Source organism: Caretta caretta, chromosome 4 (genome assembly GCF_965140235.1).
Source record: "Caretta caretta isolate rCarCar2 chromosome 4, rCarCar1.hap1, whole genome shotgun sequence".
In the NCBI taxonomy this organism is placed as follows: domain Eukaryota; kingdom Metazoa; phylum Chordata; order Testudines; family Cheloniidae; genus Caretta; species Caretta caretta.
This window is the reverse complement of record NC_134209.1, coordinates 32,449,447-32,471,894: the sequence shown is the minus strand read 5'-3', so window position 1 is coordinate 32,471,894 and position 22,448 is coordinate 32,449,447. Positions and strand designations below refer to the sequence as shown.

Sequence of the window (22,448 nt, the reverse complement as noted above, 5' to 3'; positions counted from 1 at the left end):
AGGTCTGAACATACATCTGTAGTTGAATCTTTTTATGTTTATTAGATTTAAAAATAAATATTAGCTAATTCAAAATCTTAACTAAACAAAATAAAATGGGAGCCAAATGGAAGTATGTGGCACTCAGATCCTCCATCTTTCTATTCGGACACCACTAATTTATGATTTCCACACTGAAATAGAAATTAAGTAGTTTTCTGAGTAAAGCCTGGTCATATTTGTCGGCATCTGCAAGAAGATCGGTCAATAAAATGTTGCATGTCTAAGTCAGCAGTCTATCAGTGACACCTTAACAGAAGACAAGCATATGGGATGCACTATTATTAAAGGAGTTTCAGAGTGGTAGCTGTGTTAGTCTGTATCAGCCAAAACAATGAGGAGTACTTGTGGCACCTTAGAGACTAACACATTTAATTGGGCATAAGCTTTCGTGAGCTAAAACCCACTTCATCAGATGCTTATGCCCAAATAAATGTGTTAGTCTCTAAGGTGCCACAAGTACTCCTTGTTGTTTTTGTTAAAGGAGCATTAGTCACATTGTAACATTTCTAGTGACGCTTAAGGACAGTTTTTATGGCACACAGCATTTCCTGATTTCTGCAACATTACTTCTATATAAATATGTTGAACAGAATCTGAATCAGAGCAGGAAGGCTCTTTCGACATCAATGACACAACAATCATCTTTCTATATTCATACCAAACATCACATGATGACAACGCTTTGTGATAAGGACTTAAACTAATATGCAGAATCACCTGCAGACGTGCTGGAGAATATTGAAGATTCTATCTTACTGGCAGCTTTTCATAAAGGAGTTGGAGTGCACTTGGAATTGGAGGCTAATCCCCATTATGTATCATAGGGTATTATTTTCACACACTACATCTGTCTTGCAGAATGGATTTGGAAAGTAATTACTGCTGAGATAAGCCTTTTCTGCAATACGTGCAATTAATTCTCCCTGTAAAAAGGGGGAAAGAAGCCTGACACATTAATAATGTTTAAGTACACCCAATCTATTTCTTTTCTGCTTCTAATGTTTCCTAAATATGAGGAAGAAAGAGGATTTGAAAGTACTTACAGATGTCTGTTCTTATGTAAATCATCGATGGGTCTGTAATATTCCATCATAAAATGGCCAACATGAAATAATATCATGAATCATAATGGAATGTAGAGCAAGTGGGGAATTACTATAAAGATGAATTTAGAATATCATTCTCCTGCATAAAGGCCGCTATATAGGAATTACTGTGTTATTGAAGTTTCAAGGACATGAAATTTTATTCAATTTGATTTTCGATATGTATTTTGAAGTAAATTAAAACTCCTCTTCCTCTTTCCACGTACTTGTAAAAAGGTATTTCCTCTAAGGCATTTTTTTAAAGTTTCATCCCTCTCCCTTTAAAAATAACATTGGGATGCTGGCAGACAATATCTTCAACAGGTATAAATTGGGGTAGCTAAACTGAAGTCAATTTACACCTGACCTGCTGAGGATCTGGCCCAAATGCTTTTCCAAACAGGGTTCAGCTACCTCAAAAGACCCAAGTAAATCTCACACATTATAAGGCTTCGAAGTGTAATGGAGACCACTAAAAGGCACTCATCTCATGGATACATCAAACCAGTATAGTAGGAAGGATTCATAGGCAAATTAGAAAATTACCCATAGTTGAAATCGAGCCACAGTAAACTATAATGAAAAAGAACTAAGCTTGTAATCATTAATTTTACATTCCAAGGACAACCGAGTTGTAGTTTAAAACATTTCATTTTGTATGGTATTTAGACAAGGAACTGGAAGGTAAGTGTGATTTGGAAAGGTAAAAAAGATATAACCGCCATCTTGGTTATCACTGGGAATGATCCCATAACCTCCAGTTCTAAAGTATAAACTTTTACAATTTGAGTTAAAGGATTAAATCCCCTAGCTAGCAGCTGAAGCAGACTCTCATCCAGTCATGAGAAGGGGCAATGACAACTGGAGAATGTCCCCAACAGCCAGACTAAGAGGGAAATTCATCACTTGGACCTAAATCTGCCCCCCACATCCCTAAAGGACCATCTCTGCAACACCATCCCCTTTCCTTGATTACAGTAGGACAACTCACATGAGTAAAGCTATACATACATACATGTTTATGGCATAAAGCTCTTTGTGACAACTTCTCAGCACTAGTGCAATTTTACCAACACAAAGAATGGTGTAAATGCTAGCCTAGACAATGTTCAGGCATTTTTTGCCATTGTGTCATGAAAACAGGTTCAGAAGTGCCCTGTTTACACCAGTTTTAGTGCTTACACTGTACTGAAAAAATAGGTATTAAAACAGAATGTAGATGCAGGGTCTGTGCAACATCAGTGGCTGCCGGTGAAAAGCCATAGGCAGGTGAAGAAAATGGCAGCATGGCTCCCCCCATTGAAGCCAGTGATGGAAAGCATCACAGACACAGCTTTCCTTGCAGAGCGTCTCATGTCTCTGCACTAGGGGGCTTCCCTCTGGCTTGAAAAATAGGCTCAGCCTCTAAGGTCCATGTACTCCTTAAGCTCTCCCACAAGACGACGTGGTTTGGGGAAATTTTGCTGAGGTTGACCAAATTTTCATTCCCACAATGGATTTTTTATCTAGCTTATATTATTATTCACTTCATTTTTCCTTCTTCAGGTCCTGTGCTGTAGCAACCAGCTGTCTTATAATTTGATATAATGATCTAGTATGAACCAGGCTGTGAAGTCATAGATTCCTCAGAATCACTGTGGGGAATGGAGCCAACCCTTTGAAGGTGGTCAGCTGAGTAATTCGAGCTCCAGCCATTTAATGCTCCAGAATTATTTCAAGACAATATCTAGCGTAAAAGTATGGTGTACACCAGATGTATGTTCCACTCAAGTATGTTCATGCTTGGCGCACCAGAGCTAGAGACCTTCCCCGTCTTGTAGCAGTACTTGTAGAGACAGCGTGTGAACCCCACACCTCCTTGTGGCCCCTCCTGAGGCAATACAAAGGTGGTGTCGCCCCAACCCTTCTCAGTTCCTTCACACCAGCAAGGATGGTCCAAAATTCCAATGGAGAGGGGTCAGAAAGTGGGTTGTAGACAACATGTCTGCACCCACATCTCAAACAACAGTTACAAAAAACATAAGTAACCATTTTTCCTTCTCCCAGTGATTGCAGATGCATAGTCCATTCATGTGACTCGAAAGCCGTAACAGTTAGAGCTGAGTTCAGAGTCTGTTCAAGTAATGTCTGCAGAATCACTCTGCCAAAGTATGCAACAGATCTGAAAGCAGTGGTGACCACAGATGGACAGCTAGGACCAACTACACCCTGGGTAGGTAAGTCACAGATAAGGGCATCAGAAGCTCCAGTTGGTACACAATGCAGCTTCCTGTCAACTTCGCAACATCATGGTCACAATACTCTGCACTGAAACCCCAAAGAATCCAGAGTTCTTTTCAGGATCTCTGTCCGGATCAAACCTTCTAAGGTTGGACCTAGCTACTTGAGGGATCACCTCTCTCCTCCAGGACTAGGGCCTTCCACCAAAACCATGAGAATGTTGATCAGGAGACAAAAGACTCATGGGAACTGGACTGACACTACCACAAGAGATAAGAACAAATGACCGTGGGCCTTCTCCTTCTCTCCCGCCTGTATGAAAATGGGAAAAATCAGGCTCCTAGCTGAGAGCCTTTCGTTCAGTGAGAATAATTTGAAAGTTGGGCATGTGAGAAATGTGAAGAAGGCCTGCTCTAGATGTAGGAGATAGGGTTGGGGGATGAAGAGGAATGAAGTCAAATAAGATACAGCTCACTATGCCTATCATAAATATAAAGGGAAGGGTAAACACCTTTAAAATCCCTCCTGGCCAGAGGAAAAACCCTTTCACCTATAAAGGGTTAAGAAGCTAGGATAACCTCGCTGGCACCTGACCAAAATGACCAATGAAGAGACAAAATACTTTCAAAGCTGGAGGGGGGGGAGAAACAAAGGTTCTCTCGGTCTGTGTGATGCTTTTGCCGGGAACAGAAAAGAAATGGAGTCTTAGAATTTAGTAAGTAATCTAGCTAGATATGCGTTAGATTCTGTTTTGTTTAAATGGCTGATAAAATAAGCTGTGCTGAATAGAATGTATATTCCTGTTTTTGGGTCTTTTTGTAACTTAAGGTTTTGCCTAGAGGGATTCTCTATGTTTTGAATCTGATTACCCTGCAAGGTATTTACCATCCTGATTTTACAGAGGTGATTCTTTTACTTTTTTTCTTCAGTTAAAATTCTTCTTTTAAGAACCTGATTGCTTTTTCCTTGTTCTTAAGATCCAAGGGTTTGGGTCTGTGTTCACCTAAGCAAATTGGTGAGGATTTTTATCAAGCCTTCCTCAAGAAAGGGGGTGTAGGGTTTGGGAGGATTCTGGGGGGAAAGACGTTTCCAAGTGGGCTCTTTCCAGGTTATATATTTGTTAGACGCTTGGTGGTGGCAGCAATAAAGTCCAAGGGCAAAAGGTAAAATAATTTGTACCTTGGGGAAGTTTTAACCTAAGCTGGTAAAAATAAGCTTGGGGGTTTTTCATGCAGGTCCCCACATCTGTACTCTAGAGTTCAGAGTGGGGAAGGAACCTTGACAATGCCAACAGAGGATTATTTTAGAAAGACATTGTCAACCAGTTGATAATGTATGTTCTGAACTAAACTGATACTGTATTACTTCATCCGAATTGTAGAGAAGCTTAATTTCTCTGTATACCATTCTGTCATATAATTTAAGATAATAATTACCTAATACATCATTTCTTAATGTAGCTAAACCTGAAACAAATATTGAACATCTGCCAATACATTCACGTGATGATACGGTATTTTTAATCCTGGAAAAGTGCTAATTGTCCCATGCAATATACGATTTAGTTAATTCTTTCCATTATAATATTTGCTCTTAATTTGTGTAATTAACTTGTCTTCGTTACAGAACTATTTTTTAGGATTCTTTCAAGTGCACCCCTAGGATGACAGGATTGGCTTCCTGCACCTCTCTCAAAGGTGGAACCATTCTAGGAGTGGATTTCTGGGTGGCAATCCTCCTGTTTATGTTAACGTGACAGGCCCATCTGTGTTTGGCACTTCTAAGCCCTTTGTCCCAAAACCCTGTGACAGCACCTGAATCGAATGGCTCAAAACCAGCTTCTTCATAACAAAGTACTTTTTCACCCAAAGTTACATAGCACACACAAGAAAGGCCTACACACATTTCCCCATACCTAAATTTTAATATTTCCTTGAAAGCTTTGGTGAGTTCTATTCAGCCCAGCTACCTCCATCTCTGGGCTGAAAGAGACAGCTTATTTGCAGCAGTTTCAGTCTGACTCATATCTAGCTGCTACTGATAACCCACTTAACCCCTCTTCTTTTTCAAGCATTTGGGGTCCTTTAATGGTTTAGTATCCCCTTTGAATCCCACGTCAGGCTCAGGAAAAGTAAACCTCCCTAGGCTGGCTGGACCCAGACAGAGGCATTACCCAGTTACTAGTTCCATTGTTCTCTTAAGGAGACTTATCTCTATTTTTGAGTCATTTCCCCTTTGCTTCCCCCCAAACAGCCTCATGTGACACAACTATGCAGTTAGATAGGATTTCACACAGGTAAACAAAGTAGCATATGATAAAAAAATAATATAAATAATTCCCTCTCTTTCTCCACAACCCCATACATACATACACACACACACACACTGCACAGTGAAAACTGTATCAAAAACTGCATCCAACAGACAACCAATTAAATTTGAGACTTACAAATCAAGCCATGTCTGAACAGTCTATGTACTGTGTCTCACTACATAGCAGATTATGTATATGGAATTCAAGATTCTACAATGTAACATTGAACTAATAACCATAAAAGTAGACTTTTAAGGAACAGTCATAAAGGGACTGAGTTAATAGTGAACTTCTAAACAGAACTCTGGGTTTCCTGACTTCTAAATATTTCTTTTCCCAGTCTTGTTAAACAGGACACTATCAACTTGAAAAAAATCACACTTTGATTTATTTTAAACTTTCTAAATTTACAAATAATACCTAGGATAACTGAAAATTAAAGAAGTTAGGGGAAAAATCACTGTTTTTCTAGATGTGATATTTTAGGGGGTTTTTTTTGGTTTTGGACACAGTGTTACTTGGTCAACATTCTGTTTGTAATCAGTCTCACTGTTTTCTCCTATCTTGCAAGAATTCACTTGCAGAATTAGGGCCTATGGGCCCAATTCAGGAATACATCCCTACTCAGGAAGGGAACTTAAGCAGGTATTTAAAAGCCATTGAAGTCAAAGGAACTTAAGTACATGCATACATTCTTTCCTCAACTCAGCCCTTAATTTCTTTTTCTTTCTTTCTAAAACAACCCTTAAAAATATCAGAAAAACTCTTCATCCTTTAATTTTTTTAAAGGGAATTAAAAAATTGAAGACATGCTGTTTAATGGGTGGCACCATCAAAACTAGTTTTTTTATATTTCGGCAGTATCATTTTAATCACAATAATATTAGGGTTTTTTAAAAAAAATTGTATACTCCTTCTACATACTCTGTATTATATATACAGCTTTGCCACTTGTGATCAACATGGCTATCCTAAAATTCAAGTCAACAAAACTTTGCCATGAGAAGTTGTATCAACATAATTAGAGTGTTCAGGTTTTGTTTTTTTTCAAATTAAGGGCACATCTGTCTTAACAGAAGAGCGTATTTAGTTTTGTGCTGGATTGCTTCACTGCTTTGCAAGGCAGTACAAGGAAGAATAATTTACAACTCACCAGAAAGCACGTACTGCCCTTCAAGATTTTTGGCATATGCTAACCAGTACACACAGTGCTGTGTTGTTCCTTCACCAGTGATTAATGCCTCTTTGATATTGTAAGACAACTGTCAACACAGTCTTTTAAAACAAAGAACCACCATCAGTGTGTCTGGGTAGTAGCCCTTTCAAAGTCTGACAAGTACCCAGAAAAGTAGGGTCATAAAAGCTGCATTAATCAGGTTGAATGATTAATATAGCCTTAAGATGTCCATGCTGCAGCAGGTGTGAAACTATTTATTTAGTTTTTGTCTGAGTGACCGACCTTGTCAGGTAAAGTGAACTTCTCAGACAAAAGTGCACATCCTGCTTACCAGATCCTCGCGTAGTTGGGAAATGAGTTCATCTCTCTCCTTCAGCTGCAACTTCAGCACTGAACATTCATCTTTCATTATATCCTATAAAAAACATCAAAAGAGATGTTATAACAGGCTAGGACTTTTACTTTGCTCTTGACAAGGAAAGGCAGATTCACACAGAGTGAGATAATTACATCCAAGTAATGAAACTCAATTCTCCTCTGTTAGAATAGGTTATTAAAAATATCACACAAATTGCAGTAAAAAACAAACTAATGCATCCAAAGTCATTCAATAGCTCCCTGAATAGAAGTCCATTTTGTTAGTGTCTGATTCTTTAAAGCTTTTTATTGAAGTTCCTCTCAGACGTCTCTTATTTTAGTTTAGGAACAAATGGCCATAAAATTCCTAATGTTTTCTATGAGCAGAACTAAGAGAAATATCAGTTTAGCTGAATTACTGGGGAGTTCTCAATCTGACTGCAGATGGAGAAAGGAAGCACAACAGACATTCGCAAAAGGAAAGAAATTCTTCCACCCACATATGCATGTACCATGACAGCAAAAACAGCAATGATACTGACACTAGTTGGGTGGAGGAAAAGTGTAAACACCACGCTTCTTGCTTGATGGTGCATGTGTAATTAATATCTATATGAGAATTTGATGTTCATGCAACTGAAAGTGCAAATAGTACAGGCTACAGCCAAACTTGGATCTGTCAGGCCCTTTTCATATTTTCCCCATAAAATTTTGTCAGTTCATTTCAGTCTTGACCAGCAACATTCTCAGGCCTCATTTGAAAAGGGACTGTCACTCATATGTATTTTGCGATATAGCCATAAACCCATGAGGAACTCAAATGATATCACCAGACTCCTTTTGAAGATCTAGTCAACCCCAGAAAAGCTATAGCTATAAAGGCAGACCTTATTATTGTAGAGCCAGGTTATACTGGCAAAAAGAGAGTTTTTACCAGTGCATCTACATCAGGGGTGGGCAAACTTTTTAGCCTGAGGGCTGCATCGGGTTTCAGAAATTGTATGGGTGGGCCAGTTAGGGGAGGCTGTGCCACCCCAAACAGCCAGGCGTGGCCTGGCCCCCACTCCCCATCTGGCCCTGCCCTCATCCCCCTGCTTCTCACCTCCTGACCGCCCTCGGACCCCCCGCCCCTAACTGCCCCCCCCGCTCTCTGTCCCCTGACAGCCCCCGGACCCCCTGCCATTCAACCTCCCCTCTCCTTCCTGACCGGCTGCCCCTGCAGGGACGGCTGCCCCATCCAACCACCCCTTCTCCCTTACCGCCCCCAGAACCGCTGTCCCCATTCAACCCCCCTGTTCCCTGCCCTCTGACTGCCCTGACCCCTATCCACACCCCCACCCCCTGACCACCACCCTCAACTCGCTCCCTGCCCCCTCACCACATTGCCCCAGGAGCCCGCAGCTCCCCCGCCCAGAGCATGGCGCTGGTGGCGCAGTGAGCTAAGGGGGAGGGGAAACAGCAGGGGAGTGGCCGGGGGCGAGCCTCCCGGGCCAGGAGCTCAGAGGCCAGGCAAGAGGGTTCTGCGGGCCGGATGTGGCCCATAGTTTGCCCACCTCTCATCTACATCTACACTAGGACTCTGGCCCGCATAATACTGTCATAAAAATATCACGTCATAACCCTACATTACTATACCAGCAAAGGTTTTAAGTGTAGAACTGGCTTAAGTGACCTAACCAGGATTTGAAGAAGTTAGATTTTCAGAAGTACACCGAGCTTTTTACGGTATTTATGTGCTTGCAGTTCTAAACTAACACTCAAAACATAAAGTGACGTAAGTGATGAGTGTATTGTCTCATTGTTCAGAACTTTTTCCCCTTGGCAAAATGTTCAGTTATAATAAGCACTTTTCAAGGCAATTATACTGCTTAACTTTTGTTCTAAATGAATTAGAGGGAAAAATGGTAATAGGATGTAATGTAAAATATTCACAGCTACAGAAAAAGAGATCTCTCGGTACACGATTCGAAATAAGAGCCCCACATCCTTTGTACTGTTAGTCTAGATGACAATGTAGTATTTTAGTGCTGTTGACTGTATAATATGGAGGGCTCAAATTCAGGAAAAGGTCAGGATTTCTCCTTGCTGGACGAGAGGAAAATTTTATGAAGGTGTCTATAATCGTTTATTATTTTTATCTACTCTTCTGTCTATTCATTAAATAGGTCATTCAAGAATCTTAGCTGAAAAAAATATATAAAATACTCAACTACCAAATATGTCCCAGCAACAAAATATAAATACCTTAAATATACACTGCATTATAAATCAATATTACATTTGTATTTATTTATTTTCCCTTTTGAAATCTACAGATGCTGAAGACTAGAAAGTTATGGAATATAAATGCTCATTTTTTTAAATCTAAAGCCCCCTTATTCGAAATGGGGCCATTTTTCTTGAAGACTAGCTACAAAACTGCATCACATTTGATGTTGTGGAGTCACGCCTCTCTTTCTATTTATACATGTCTAAATGCCTTATCTCAAGAGGGCATCACATAACTCCTTGCAATCTGCTTCTTTTGTCCTTGTTAAATGAAAGAGTAAAAGGAGTAAGAAGTGAAGGGAGCGAAGCAAGAAAGGACAGCATATTACTAAAGTTAGCGATTTTAAAATTTTACTGGCATAGTAAATATAACAAAGCACCACTGGTACGGTACATAGATTGTGACACACCTTTCAGTAGCGGAGGGGCTGAACTGTGGCATTAAGCCATAGCTCTGTGCTGGAGGCTGAGCAGAAGCACAACATACTAACGAGAGCTCCATGAGACTTGGTGCCTCCAAAAGCCGCTAGATACACAGAACAGGTAAGGCTGCTTCATTAACCCAAGAGAAATTGCCATCTGAACCATGATACTACTCAGTCAGCTAACAAGCTCACTGCCTCTGGCTTCTCCTCACACCTTTCAGGGTCATTACTGCCATTATCAGTGCTAGGCAGAGAAGTGTAAGTACTGCAATAGCACCCGACCCCTCCGGGGCAGCATCAAGTGCCTCTCCCTCAACGGAGTGCTCATACTGGAACTAACCAGAATCTGGCCTCATGTCACTACCTCCACTGTATTATACTATCCAATTCTCAAATCAACTGCATTATATTCCTTGCAGTTATTATGTATGTTTGTTATAATAATTAGACACAATGCATACAAACACAGCTTTACAACAGCCAAAGTAGGGATAAAGAATTTCTCTCTAAGCACATGTACCAGGACCATAGTATTTTATTGTTTTACTTTGGGGAATTTGTTCTAAAAAGTGATTTTGTGATGGCGGGAGGGTATGGCACTGGTGGATGTTGGTGGCTTTTCTACTTCTCTATTATGTCTTCTGTAATATGTACACAGTAAATATTGTCAAACACAAATGTTATTGTGGACACCTAAAATATAATCCCAAGTGACAACAGGAAAAGACAGGAAGACATCACACAAGAATAAGGCAGTAAAAGGGAGGAGGAAGCAAAGACAGGACAAGACGGGCCAGTGAGGTTGCTTGGGAGAACACCGAAGAAATATTCCTTTGCAAGAACTGTGGGAAACAGACATCTCTGTCAAAGCGTAATAGTGGTGCACAAGAACTACTGGATTTGTAGGTCTTAGCCTGAGGTGAGAAAGAGACCACCTTTACCATGTGCAATGCTTGGGGCAACTCACATTACTGCGTTTTGTCAGACTGTGGGTGAAAGTGGTGCAAGTACATTACATTCAAGACATAGCTATTTGTTAAGAAAGCCTTTTAAGGTGAAGAAGAAAAGACGACACAGGCCAAGAGGGGGACATACAGTAAGAAGTTATCAAATGGCAGGAATCAGTAATTCCTCAACATGGAACTGTCACAATAGCAGCAAACTAAGAAGAACAGATCTGAAGAGGAGGGTCTGCTTTTTAGCAGTAGTTGACACCAAATGAATTACTGAGCTTTGGGGAAAATCTTCTTCATAATAGGCAGTTTTTGCATATCTTGTGGCTCCATGCTAGTTCTTGACTATTCACACATTCCCAGTGAATCTTTTGTGAAGTGTTTAGAAGAATAAATTGGTTTATATCCATTTTATGATTTACACATGTTTCTCACAACTACAATCATGTAATAATATTTACTAAGGGAATTTGAATACATTCACACCAAAGAATCTCTGAATTCATGTACTAAACACAACCAAGGCAGATATATTTTAAGTCTTTGAGTTAGTTAATACAAGTTCTGATCATATAGATTTTACCATTCCAGTTTACCACATCAATACCCTCTATTTAAAAAGTTACTTCTTTTGTAAACCCTACGAGTATGTATATTTCCTTTTGAAAAATAACTATTTATCCCAATCTGCCGAGTCCCATCACCATGTGCCTATTAGTAAGCTCTCTGTACACAGCATACTTTTTGATTTAATGAATGTAACATAATAAAATATGAATGTTTGATTTTTGTTGACAAGTTTTTTTCTTGACTTCATGACTTCTGAGTTAACAGAAGGGTAAGAATTTGTATACAGTATAGTAAACATGTCAATAGGAGTGAAAATACTTTGTGAAAAGATACATCAGACTGCACTGGATTTTTTTCAATCAACAAATAAAATGATTCCTAAAAGAAATGAGATCACACTGTAAAGGAGACAGCATGCTGAGATAAGTGACATACTTTACATAACATAAAAACAGCCATACTGGGTCAGACAAATTGTCCATCTAACCCAGCATCCTGTCTTCCGACAGTGGCTGATGCCAGATGCTTCAGAGGCAATGAACAGAACATGTCAATTATCAAGTGATTTATCCCCTCTCATTCAGTCCTAGCTTCAAGCAGTCAAACATTTATGGACACTTGAAGCATGGAGTTGCATCCCTGACCAACTTGGCTAATAGCCATTGATGGAATTGTCCTCCATGAACTTATCTAATTCTTTTTTTAACCTATTCATACATTTGGCTTTTACAACATCCCTTCGCAACTAGTTCCACAGGTTGACTATGGGATGTGTGAAGAAGTACTTCCTTCACACAACATAACATGCCTGTGAATTATGAGCTTCTATTCAAGGAATACTTTTCGAAACATTGGGATGGTAAATTTCAACTTGTTGCTCTTAAACAATTAGCTGTCAGGTACATTTTATAAAAAAAATAAATACAATACTGTACATTGCGTGTTAGATTTTTTATTTTTTTATTATTATTTTTTGCTTTAACATTGGGAACAGAATTCCAGCTCTTACCTTGTGTTTTCATTTTGGATCTAAGCTATTTCTTCTGAAATGTGCTCCTTGATGGATCTCTATGGAATTATGGCATCCTTTTCCTGTTTTTTATTTGTGTTTTTATTTAAACTTGTTTTTAGTTTCTACATCTGTGACTATAATCACTGTACATCAGTTTTCAAGGTTCCTCCCCCACTCTGAACTCTACGGTACAGATGTGGGGACCGGCATGAAAACCTCCTAAGCTTACTTTTACCAGCTTAGGTTAAAACTTCCCCAAGGTACAAATTAATTTTATCCTTTGCCCTTGAAATATCCACTGCCACCACCAAACTCTAACTGGGTTTATTGGGAAACATAGTTTGGACATGTCTTTCCCCCCAAAATCCTCCCAACCCTTGCACCCCACTTCCTGGGAAAGGTTTGGTAAAAATCCTCACCAATTTGCATAGGTGACCACAGACCAAAACCCTTGGATCTGAGAACAATGAAAAAGCATTCAGTTTTCTTACAAGACTTTTAATAGAAATAGAAGTAAATAGAAGTAAAGCAATCACCTCTGTAAAATCAGGATGGTAGATACCTTACAGGGTAATTAGATTCAATACATAGAGAATCCCTCTAGGCAAAACCTTAAGTTACAAAAAAGACACACAGACAGGAATAGTTATTCTATTCAGCACAATTCTTTTCTCAGCCATTTAAAGAAATCATAATCTAACACATACCTAGCTAGATTACTTACTAAAAGTTCTAAGACTCCATTCCTGTTCTATCCCCGGCAAAAGCAGCATACAGACAGACACAGACCCTTTGTTTCTCTCCCTCCTCCCAGCTTTTGAAAGTATCTTGTCTCCTCATTGGTCATTTTGGTCAGGTGCCAGCAAGGTTCCCTTTAGCTTCTTAACCCTTTACAGGTGAGAGGTGTTTTCCTCTGGCCAGGAGGGATTTTAAAGGGGTTTACCCTTCCCTTTATATTTATGACATCAGTGTTAGTATTTTCCTGTTTCAGTCTAATATTGCCCATCTGGGAAACTGCTAAATATAAGTAATAAACCTGTTTTTCATCAGATCTGTTCACAGGGTGACAAACTGAATTGCATGTGTGAAGAAAGATGCAGCAGGTTATGCATATGTGCCAACAATAATAATCATTTACATTTTGTAAATTTATTTTATACCTCTGCACACTTAGGAACAAGCAGGCATATTGTGCTTACTATAACAACAAAACCATATAAACAGAACTAGCCTGGTATTCAGGAAGATGAATTTACTGAAATTTGCCTTTGATGCACAACAGAACATGCTGCCAGTACAGTACTATACAATTAGAATAAAATAAAACTCATCTGATAAATGTATTGAATTTAGACGGCTAAAGAATGTTTACCAACATGATCTAACTTCTACTTCACCCATTATTGAGAACATCATATTCTTTAAAAGAATTACTAAAAGGATTAGAAGAATTAAGTCTGTATAGATTCACTGTATAACTTCCCCCAGAGGCTCTGATCTTGCAATAACTACACACATGCTTAATTTTATTACCAGAAGTAAGATCTACTCTATTGGGACGACTCACGGTAGTATATTTATGCATGTAAGTAGGTTTGGGTCTGCAGGATCACGTCCTTAGTAAATTAGGGAATGGGTTAGCAGTCTGAATGTAGAACATGGGAGAGTACTGTTCCTTCCCTGAGAAGTAATGCAGCCTGCCAGCTAGGAAGGGAGAATTCCAACCATGAGAGCAGGGAGGTGGTAGTAAGATGGGGATGACCCTGTAAAGAGCAAAAAAGCAGTTTCTTTCTCCTCTTCCTGCTGAGGAAGAAACTTGGGTTGGGAGGCTCTGAGAACAGGCCCAGGCCAGAGACCAAAGAACAGCCGAGAAGCTGACCTCTGCTTCATTAGGAAGGCTTGACCTGAAAGATATTATGAATCACAGAGTAGGATTACTTTTGACTGGGCTAAAGAAAGCCCATCCTGTTTCGATTTACATTGTTGCTGCTGCTAAGATTAACTTAACAGAGGGACGCTGTGATCACAATATTTATTTAAGTACCATCTAGAGAAATCATTGGTCCTTACTTTAAGGCCAGGAATGAGAAAATCCTAGGGCAGACACTTTTGCCTAAAAGGGACACAGCTGTTTAACTTTTCTAAGACTATGGCTACACTACAGAGCTTGCAGCAGCGCAGCTGCACCAATGCAGCTGTGCCACTGTACCTCTGCTAGTGCAGACGCTCAAAAAACATTGGGAGGGAGCTCTCCTGTCTACTTAATTACTCCAGCCCCCGCGAGTAGCGGTAGCCACATCCCCACGGACAGAGTACTGTTCCCACCCGCGCTGAGGGCCTATTTGTAATTTACATTTCTCAGGGGCGTGTAGCTACAGTCCTGGACCATACCTACAAAAAAGGGCCTAATGTTGCATTCTTTGTACACAATATTGTACAAGGGAGTTTTGGGTTAAAAGAATCTAATCCTAAAACAAGAGAAAAGGGTACTGAACTTACAACTTTAGTAAGAGTCCCTTCTTATATATGGAGTCTATTTGCAGAGGCGTATGAGAGACATTTTACATCTCACATATGTTTTTAAGTAGTGCAAACAGGAAGTATTCAAAGATCACATTGGTAGCATTTCATGTAAAATATGATCTACTTTTATTCAGATTGAACTAAGTATTTATTCATTCGGTCTAAGAATTTATTTATCCAGAAGAATCTAGGCCAGAGGTATCCATTCCACCTGTCCCAGTCCTAAAATTATACTCATATTCTACTGTAAGGTTGCTTATTCACTATGAGAACATAAATTGTGTTACTTTAAAGATTTATTAGTTTAGAACTAAATGAACAGTGTTTCCTTCATCACAGCAAACCAGCTGTCATTGAACTGCGAAATACAGACTCAGAAAATTAATTTTTTGATGTAGCTGGATACTCTCCCTGCAGCAGTGACAGTAAAAAACATGGAGTTCAAAATAATGCAGCTTGCGTTATGTGTGTGTTAAAAGAAGAAAACAAAGTGTGTGCTTTAACATAAGAAAAAAATAAGCATAATAGACTTTAAATAAATGTGAATTAAATGAGTCCCTAAAATATGAACTGCTCTGAAGGACACTTTTAAAATAAAAATATATTAATAATAATATTAACCTTCTTATGTATTAAAAATAAGCACAAAATGAACCTGAAACTTCAGAGATTTGGCATTTCCCTGTCAAGTCAGGTAGTTGGAAAACAGAAAAATATTCCATTGGTACTAGTGTGAAAATTTAAAGAAGGGGGGGAGGGGAGGGAAACAGAGCTTACCTATTACTTGCTTACTGTATATACCACCTTTCATGCCGAAGAAGTCAGACATGCACGCACACACACAAAAGCATTGCATACTTTACACAGCAATCAATTTACCCACCCCTTTACCCACCACCGCTTCAGTGACACATAGAAGCTGTTGATACGACACAGCAGTATTACAAAACAGTTTAGCTTAAAAACGGAAGGAAAAAAGATCCGACACAGATGCGAAATTTTTTAAAGGACACATTTTAACTCAAAATAATTAGCGTGTACACAAATGTTTCAGAAAATTAAATGTTATACCCAAATTTGGAGAGGATATATGGGTTGAAACCTGGCTCCATCGAGGTCAATGGCAAAACTCTAATTTATTTCCATGGAAGCAGTATTTCCACCACTGTATTTTTCATAGAATCACAGAAGTGTGTGTTACTCTGGACTCTCTCCAATTTCTGTGCAATACTCCTCTGACCCATAACTATGGGACCACAACTAGCAGTTCTTATGGTTTCAGAGAAAAGCATGAGAAATTTGAACCCTAAAGTCTCAAATAAACAGAAGCTCAAGGGGAGGAGAAAAAAAAAAGAAAAAAAAAGATGACTTTTAAAAAAATCTCTTGATTCTTCAGTGAATCTTACGTTTTTCTAACACTAGTTCTTCTCATTTTCATCAGTATTTTTATCTCAGAATTTTAATAAAAAATTGTTTGGATTTAAACATCCTGCAGCATGAGCAACATTAGAACAATGCTATAGCCTTTACACAAGAAAGCAAAATGGATTAGAAGCAAAGCTGAAATTGACTAGCCTATTCTCTTTTTTTTCCAATCTGTCTGTAGTACTAAAAATGAAGTCATAAATCACACGAAGTACAATAAGGCTTATTAGGTAAATTAGAAACAGAAGCTGAGAAAAATTAGACATCTGATTATAATAATTTAAGGTGTTAAACACAGGTACAGTAATTGGTTTTTTTCAGAAACATCATTGTAATTTGACAGTACACATTTAAGAGAGAGATTGTGTAATACAATTAGGGTATTGACACACTCAGTCATTAAAGAAGACACTGCATTTCAACTGTTACCACACAGTGCTACCATATCAAAAATACTGCAGTATTTCTGAATACTCAGAACAGAAATAAACCTGGTATCTCAGAAATGGGTCTGCAGTAGTAACCGTCGATAAATGCAGGCTTTTAGTGTTATTTCTCTATACTGCTCTTTAAAAAAAACATTTATAGGTGTAACCATTGGCTTTACTCTTTTTATTTTTAAGAAACCACATTGATCCTTGCACAGTAGTATGCTGAAATCCCAATTCTTGTGAAAGATTTTAGCATACCACCGTATGCAGTGGCGTATCTCAAACCCCAGAACACGGTCATAGATTTATTTTTTAAGACCAGAAGGGGCTATATTATGACCATCCATTCTGACCTTCTGTATAACATGAACTATAAAATAAACAGGAGCAGAACCCAGTGGAATGTTTTGCCTCCTGCTGTTGGAGAAAGCGGCGTTTCCAACTTAGTGATTTTATTGCAAGCCTTGAGGTATTTGGTGTTTTTCTTAAAGCCCCATCTCCTAGAATGATCTTCCTTCTGCTTCCTCAAAGTAAGTTTCCTCATGGTTGTAGAGAAAAGTTTGAATACATCAATCATAAAAGATTAACCATCAAAAGGCAAATATCAATCTATATCTAGATACAGATATATTATTTTTAAGCCAAACTAATAATTTTTTCTGAGCCTGATTCCGATTTTGAACATTTGGGGATAGCACTATTGAGAAAGCAAAGAGGAAATCAAACTCTTATTCCCCAAAAGATATAGGAATTGGGCCTATTATCCCAAGCAAACGAAAAGGGAAACAATCCAGGCAGCAACTCCCTAAAGATGCCTGACGTCTTCTCTATCACAAAATACTTGATAACTGAGACAGCCAGTTACAGCGAAAAGGACCTTGTAAGTACAAGAACTCTGCATAGTTTGGGGAAGGCTCTTAAGATCCAAAATCCGAATCTTTAGAAGTTTGCTTGTTACTGAGGCATAAATAATTCTTGGCGCAGTATCCTCAGGGTGTCTTGAAAATATGCAAACCAGTCATACATACTAACAGAATCAGTGAGCATTTATTTACAAGGTAGTATTAAATACATCTTAGTGCAGATCTGGGATAGAAGTGACAGCCACATTCAGGGTTGTAGCGAAGGGTACTGTTCTCTGCCATGCAGTTAAACACATGGTTAAAAAGACCACGATGCCGTAAACTCCTACATTTATGTAAAATAGGTGTTTCTTAATTAAAAAGGTTTGCTAGTAATATATTTAATGCCTCATACAATTCAGCTTGTACTTGTTCTAATCTTTCTAAAAAAGGAAAAATGTTCATGTTAATACGATTTCTAAGGAAAAGGAAATGGTCTTAAAAGAGTACATAAAGCAACGTTGGGCATTTGGACACACTGCAGAAAGGCTCACCGATTCTGTATGAATATTTATCCAAAGTTTATCTGAACCTCTCATTTGGAATTTCAGAAGCAAAATCTCAGGCGCTCTTGCCAATATGTCATGGCATTGATGAGGCCAAAGATACTATGAGTACAGACTCTTGCCCTCCACCCCTAACATACTAGTAGGAAGTGTAATGTGATAGACAAGTCATATTCCTTTTAAAATTGTTAAAAAGTAGAACTAATTCAAAGGCAAATTTTAGTTTGGAGGTTTGAACAAAGAGTATGTTTTGATTCTTCTATTATTTAGATCACTTCACTTATCAGCCGCAAATATTATGGTCACCCTTAATGGCTTACCAGTTACTTCATATTGCTAAGAGTTGATTCTGATTTCACTTGCTGTGGTTTGCTTCAAAAACTGGGAGAGAGTGATTCCTTATTTTCACTTCTGTGAATGAAATCAATATGAGGTCCTAGAGCCTTTTTTTTTTTTTTTAAAATAACTGGCAACTGATTATGGGTGCCTCTATTTATAGGTGTCCCACTTGAGATAATTTGCTTCTGATTGTCAGAGGTGCTAAATCCCTGATTTCAACTGCAGTTGTGAGAGTTCAGCACCTATAAAAAATAAGCCAGGGGTATTTTAAACAGGGTAACCAACATTGTGTCTTAACTAAACGTACTTGACTATGTGCAGTATTCTAGTCATTCCATATTACTATAAGAATTGAAAATACTTTAAGACAATCTTGGGTGAGGTCTGTTTGTTTTTCAAGGAGGACTGCTTTAATATATTTTGAGGGTGGGAGAGTCCTCTCAGTCTTGTAGTCAAGTGGGTAACAAAGTTTCCATGTTAGCACTCTTCAGTTTTACAAACATATGGTTGTTTGAACACATCTATTGTTTGCCCACATTTAAAAACATACTGCTCATGAGTTATGCCCATGCAGCAAGGTGAAAATTTACCCTACAGCAATCAGCTACATTTCATCAGCTAACTGTCAGAATTAATTGAGTATAAACAGCCAAATGTACAAGGGAGGGGAAGAGAATGTATACATTTGTAAGCATATAATTATGCAATAAACACTTTACACTACGCACAGAATATACCACTTAAGGTAAAAACATTAGTCTTGGACAATGAAGACATAGTTAGAGGCAGAGTAGAACAATAAAGAATTTGAGCTCAATTTCTTACAGGTGAAAAACCTGACTCCTGAATGACAAAAAAATAGGTGACGAAAAAGTTCACATCTATTGTTTACCTCCTTGGAGATGAATATTGGGGTTTCAAGTGTGTGGGTCCTGGTGGCCTGTAACGTACAGGAGCTCAGACTAGATCTGATCGTCCCTTCTGGTCTTAAACGCTATGGCTCTGAAATGAATACTACTAACAATTTAGATTTTAGGCCCTGATTTAGAAAATAGTCCCTATTGAGCAAAGCATTTAAACATATGTTTAACTAAAAGCATGGGATCAAGTCCCATTGGCTTCAATGAAAACTAAGCCCATATCTAAATGCTTTGCTGCTTAAGGATTATTTCTTGAATTGGGACCTTAGACTGAATCATCTATGAGGCAGGGAATGAATCTCAATCTATGTTTGTAGAGCACTGTGAAAAGTTACAGCAGTCCATAAATTAGGATGATGAATACAAGGTGTCACATGACTAGCTCTGCTTTCTGACTGTACGGTTAGTTTTGCTGACCCACTGTCATCTCCCATTTAGGGCATTACTTTAGAAGTACAAAGCATTTTCAAAAAGAAAAGGAGTACTTGTGGCACCTTAGAGACTAACGAATTTATTTGAGCATGAGCTTTCGTGAGCTACAGCTCACTTCATCAGATGTTTACCGTGGAAACTGCAGCAGACTTTATATACACACAGAGAATATGAAACAATACCTCCTCCCACCCCACTGTCCTGCTGGTAATAGCTTATCTAAAGTGATCAACAGGTGGGCCATTTCCAGCACAAATCCAGGTTTTCTCACCCTCCACCCCCCACACAAATTCACTCTCCTGCTGGTGCTAGCCCATCCAAAGTGACAACTCTTTGCATAATCAAGTCGGGCTATTTCCTGCATAGATCAAGGTTTTCTCACATCACCCCCACCCCCATACACACACAAACTCACTCTCCTGCTGGTAATAGCTCATCTAAACTGACCACTCTCCAAGTTTAAATCCAAGTTAAACCAGAACATCTGGGGGGGGGGGTAGGAAAAAACAAGAAGAAACAGGCTACCTTGCATAATGACTTAGCCACTCCCAGTCTCTATTTAAGCCTAAATTAATAGTATCCAATTTGCAAATGAATTCCAATTCAGCAGTTTCTCGCTGGAGTCTGGATTTGAAGTTTTTTTGTTTTAAGATAGCGACCTTCATGTCTGTGATTGCGTGACCAGAGAGATTGAAGTGTTCTCCGACTGGTTTATGAATGTTATAATTCTTGACATCTGATTTGTGTCCATTTATTCTTTTACGTAGAGACTGTCCAGTTTGACCGATGTACATGGCAGAGGGGCATTGCTGGCACATGATGGCATATATCACATTGGTGGATGTGCAGGTGAACGAGCCTCTGATAGTGTGGCTGATGTTATTAGGCCCTGTGATGGTGTCCCCTGAATAGATATGTGGGCACAATTGGCAACGGGCTTTGTTGCAAGGATAAGTTCCTGGGTTAGTGGTTCTGTTGTGTGGTATGTGGTTGTTGGTGAGTATTTGCTTCAGATTGCGGGGCTGTCTGTAGGCAAGGACTGGCCTGTCTCCCAAGACTTGTGAGTGTGTTGGGTCATCCTTTAGGATAGGTTGTAGATCCTTAATAATGCGTTGGAGGGGTTTTAGTTGGGGGCTGAAGGTGACCGCTAGTGGCGTTCTGTTATTTTCTTTGTTAGGCCTGTCCTGTAGTAGGTAACTTCTGGGAACTCTTCTGGCTCTATCAATCTGTTTCTTTACTTCTGCAGGTGGGTATTGTAGTTGTAAGAAAGCTTGACAGAGATCTTGTAGGTGTTTGTCTCTGTCTGAGGGGTTGGAGCAAATGCGGTTGTATCGCAGAGCTTGGCTGTAGACGATGGATCGTGTGGTGTGGTCAGGGTGAAAGCTGGAGGCATGCAGGTAGGAATAGCGGTCAGTAGGTTTCCGGTATAGGGTGGTGTTTATGTGGCCATTGTTTATTAGCACTGTAGTGTCCAGGAAGTGGATCTCTTGTGTGGACTGGACCAGGCTGAGGTTGGTGGTGGGATGGAAATTGTTGAAATCGTGGTGGAATTGTGCTGGAAATGGCCCACCTGTTGATCACTTTAGATAAGCTATTACCAGCAGGACAGTGGGGTGGGAGGAGGTATTGTTTCATATTCTCTGTGTGTATATAAAGTCTGCTGCAGTTTCCACGGTAAACATCTGATGAAGTGAGCTGTAGCTCACGAAAGCTCATGCTCAAATAAATTCGTTAGTCTCTAAGGTGCCACAAGTACTCCTTTTCTTTTTGCGAATACAGACTAACACGGCTGTTCCTCTGAAACAAAGCATTTTCAGAGAATCAGAATTTGATATGTAAGAAAGACATGGATGGTTTTAAGGATCCATTACAGTTTGTAAGAGGAAAAAAAAGCTGAATTATGAACCTACAAGCCCCCCCACCCCAAGAACATGCCACAACATGCTGTACAACTTCAACTTCCATTGGATTTCCTGGTTTGGAATCCTGAGAGTTAACCATTCACGTACAATTCACAGACATCTGCCTGTGAGAGTTAGCGTGGGAAATAGCGTTTCAAAGCGAGATTTCTATTCATATGGCACAAATGGCTGAATAACATATACACATCTTATGTGTTGTCATGAACAATAAAACATTGCAACTAAGTCAACAGTCATAAAAAAAATCTGTCAGATAGTAAGACTCAGAAATACCACACAGTTAAGGCTTAATGTACAGAGATGACTTGACACAGATATTGGTTGGAAGCACTCCCAGGACCCTGAGGACATATGTTTTGGGAGCGTGAAGTAATTAAATTGTTCTGGCATAATGTTCTAGAAAGAATTAATTTCTACTTAAATTATGGTATAACCCCATTGATCTCCACTTGTATCTTGGGCAATACATCAAAACTATATCAATTCTCTCACATTAAATGTGCGTAGTTACTTAGAGTAACCTTGTCAGGGGGAAAAAAATGTCTTCCTATCATCTTGGACAGACAGACCGACTGTCAGAGAGCACAACTCCCTGATACACCACAAAATTTGCACAAAAACTACA

General features: G+C 39.1%; 1 protein-coding gene across 7 annotated transcripts in view; it reads right to left on the bottom strand.

The window, feature by feature from the left end:
* The window catches only part of CCSER1 (coiled-coil serine rich protein 1), a 1,092,378-nt gene that overhangs the window by 454,384 nt on the left and 615,546 nt on the right, over positions 1 to 22,448 (bottom strand). For 5 of the 7 annotated variants that reach the window (XM_048846959.2, XM_075127520.1, XM_075127525.1 and 2 more), the window contains exon 8: positions 7,170 to 7,253. The exons of the other annotated variants lie outside the window; for them this stretch is intronic. In XM_048846959.2, the coding sequence (XP_048702916.2) occupies positions 7,170 to 7,253 (84 nt within the window). The remainder of the gene's footprint in view (positions 1 to 7,169; positions 7,254 to 22,448) is intronic. 7 annotated transcript variants of the gene reach the window in all.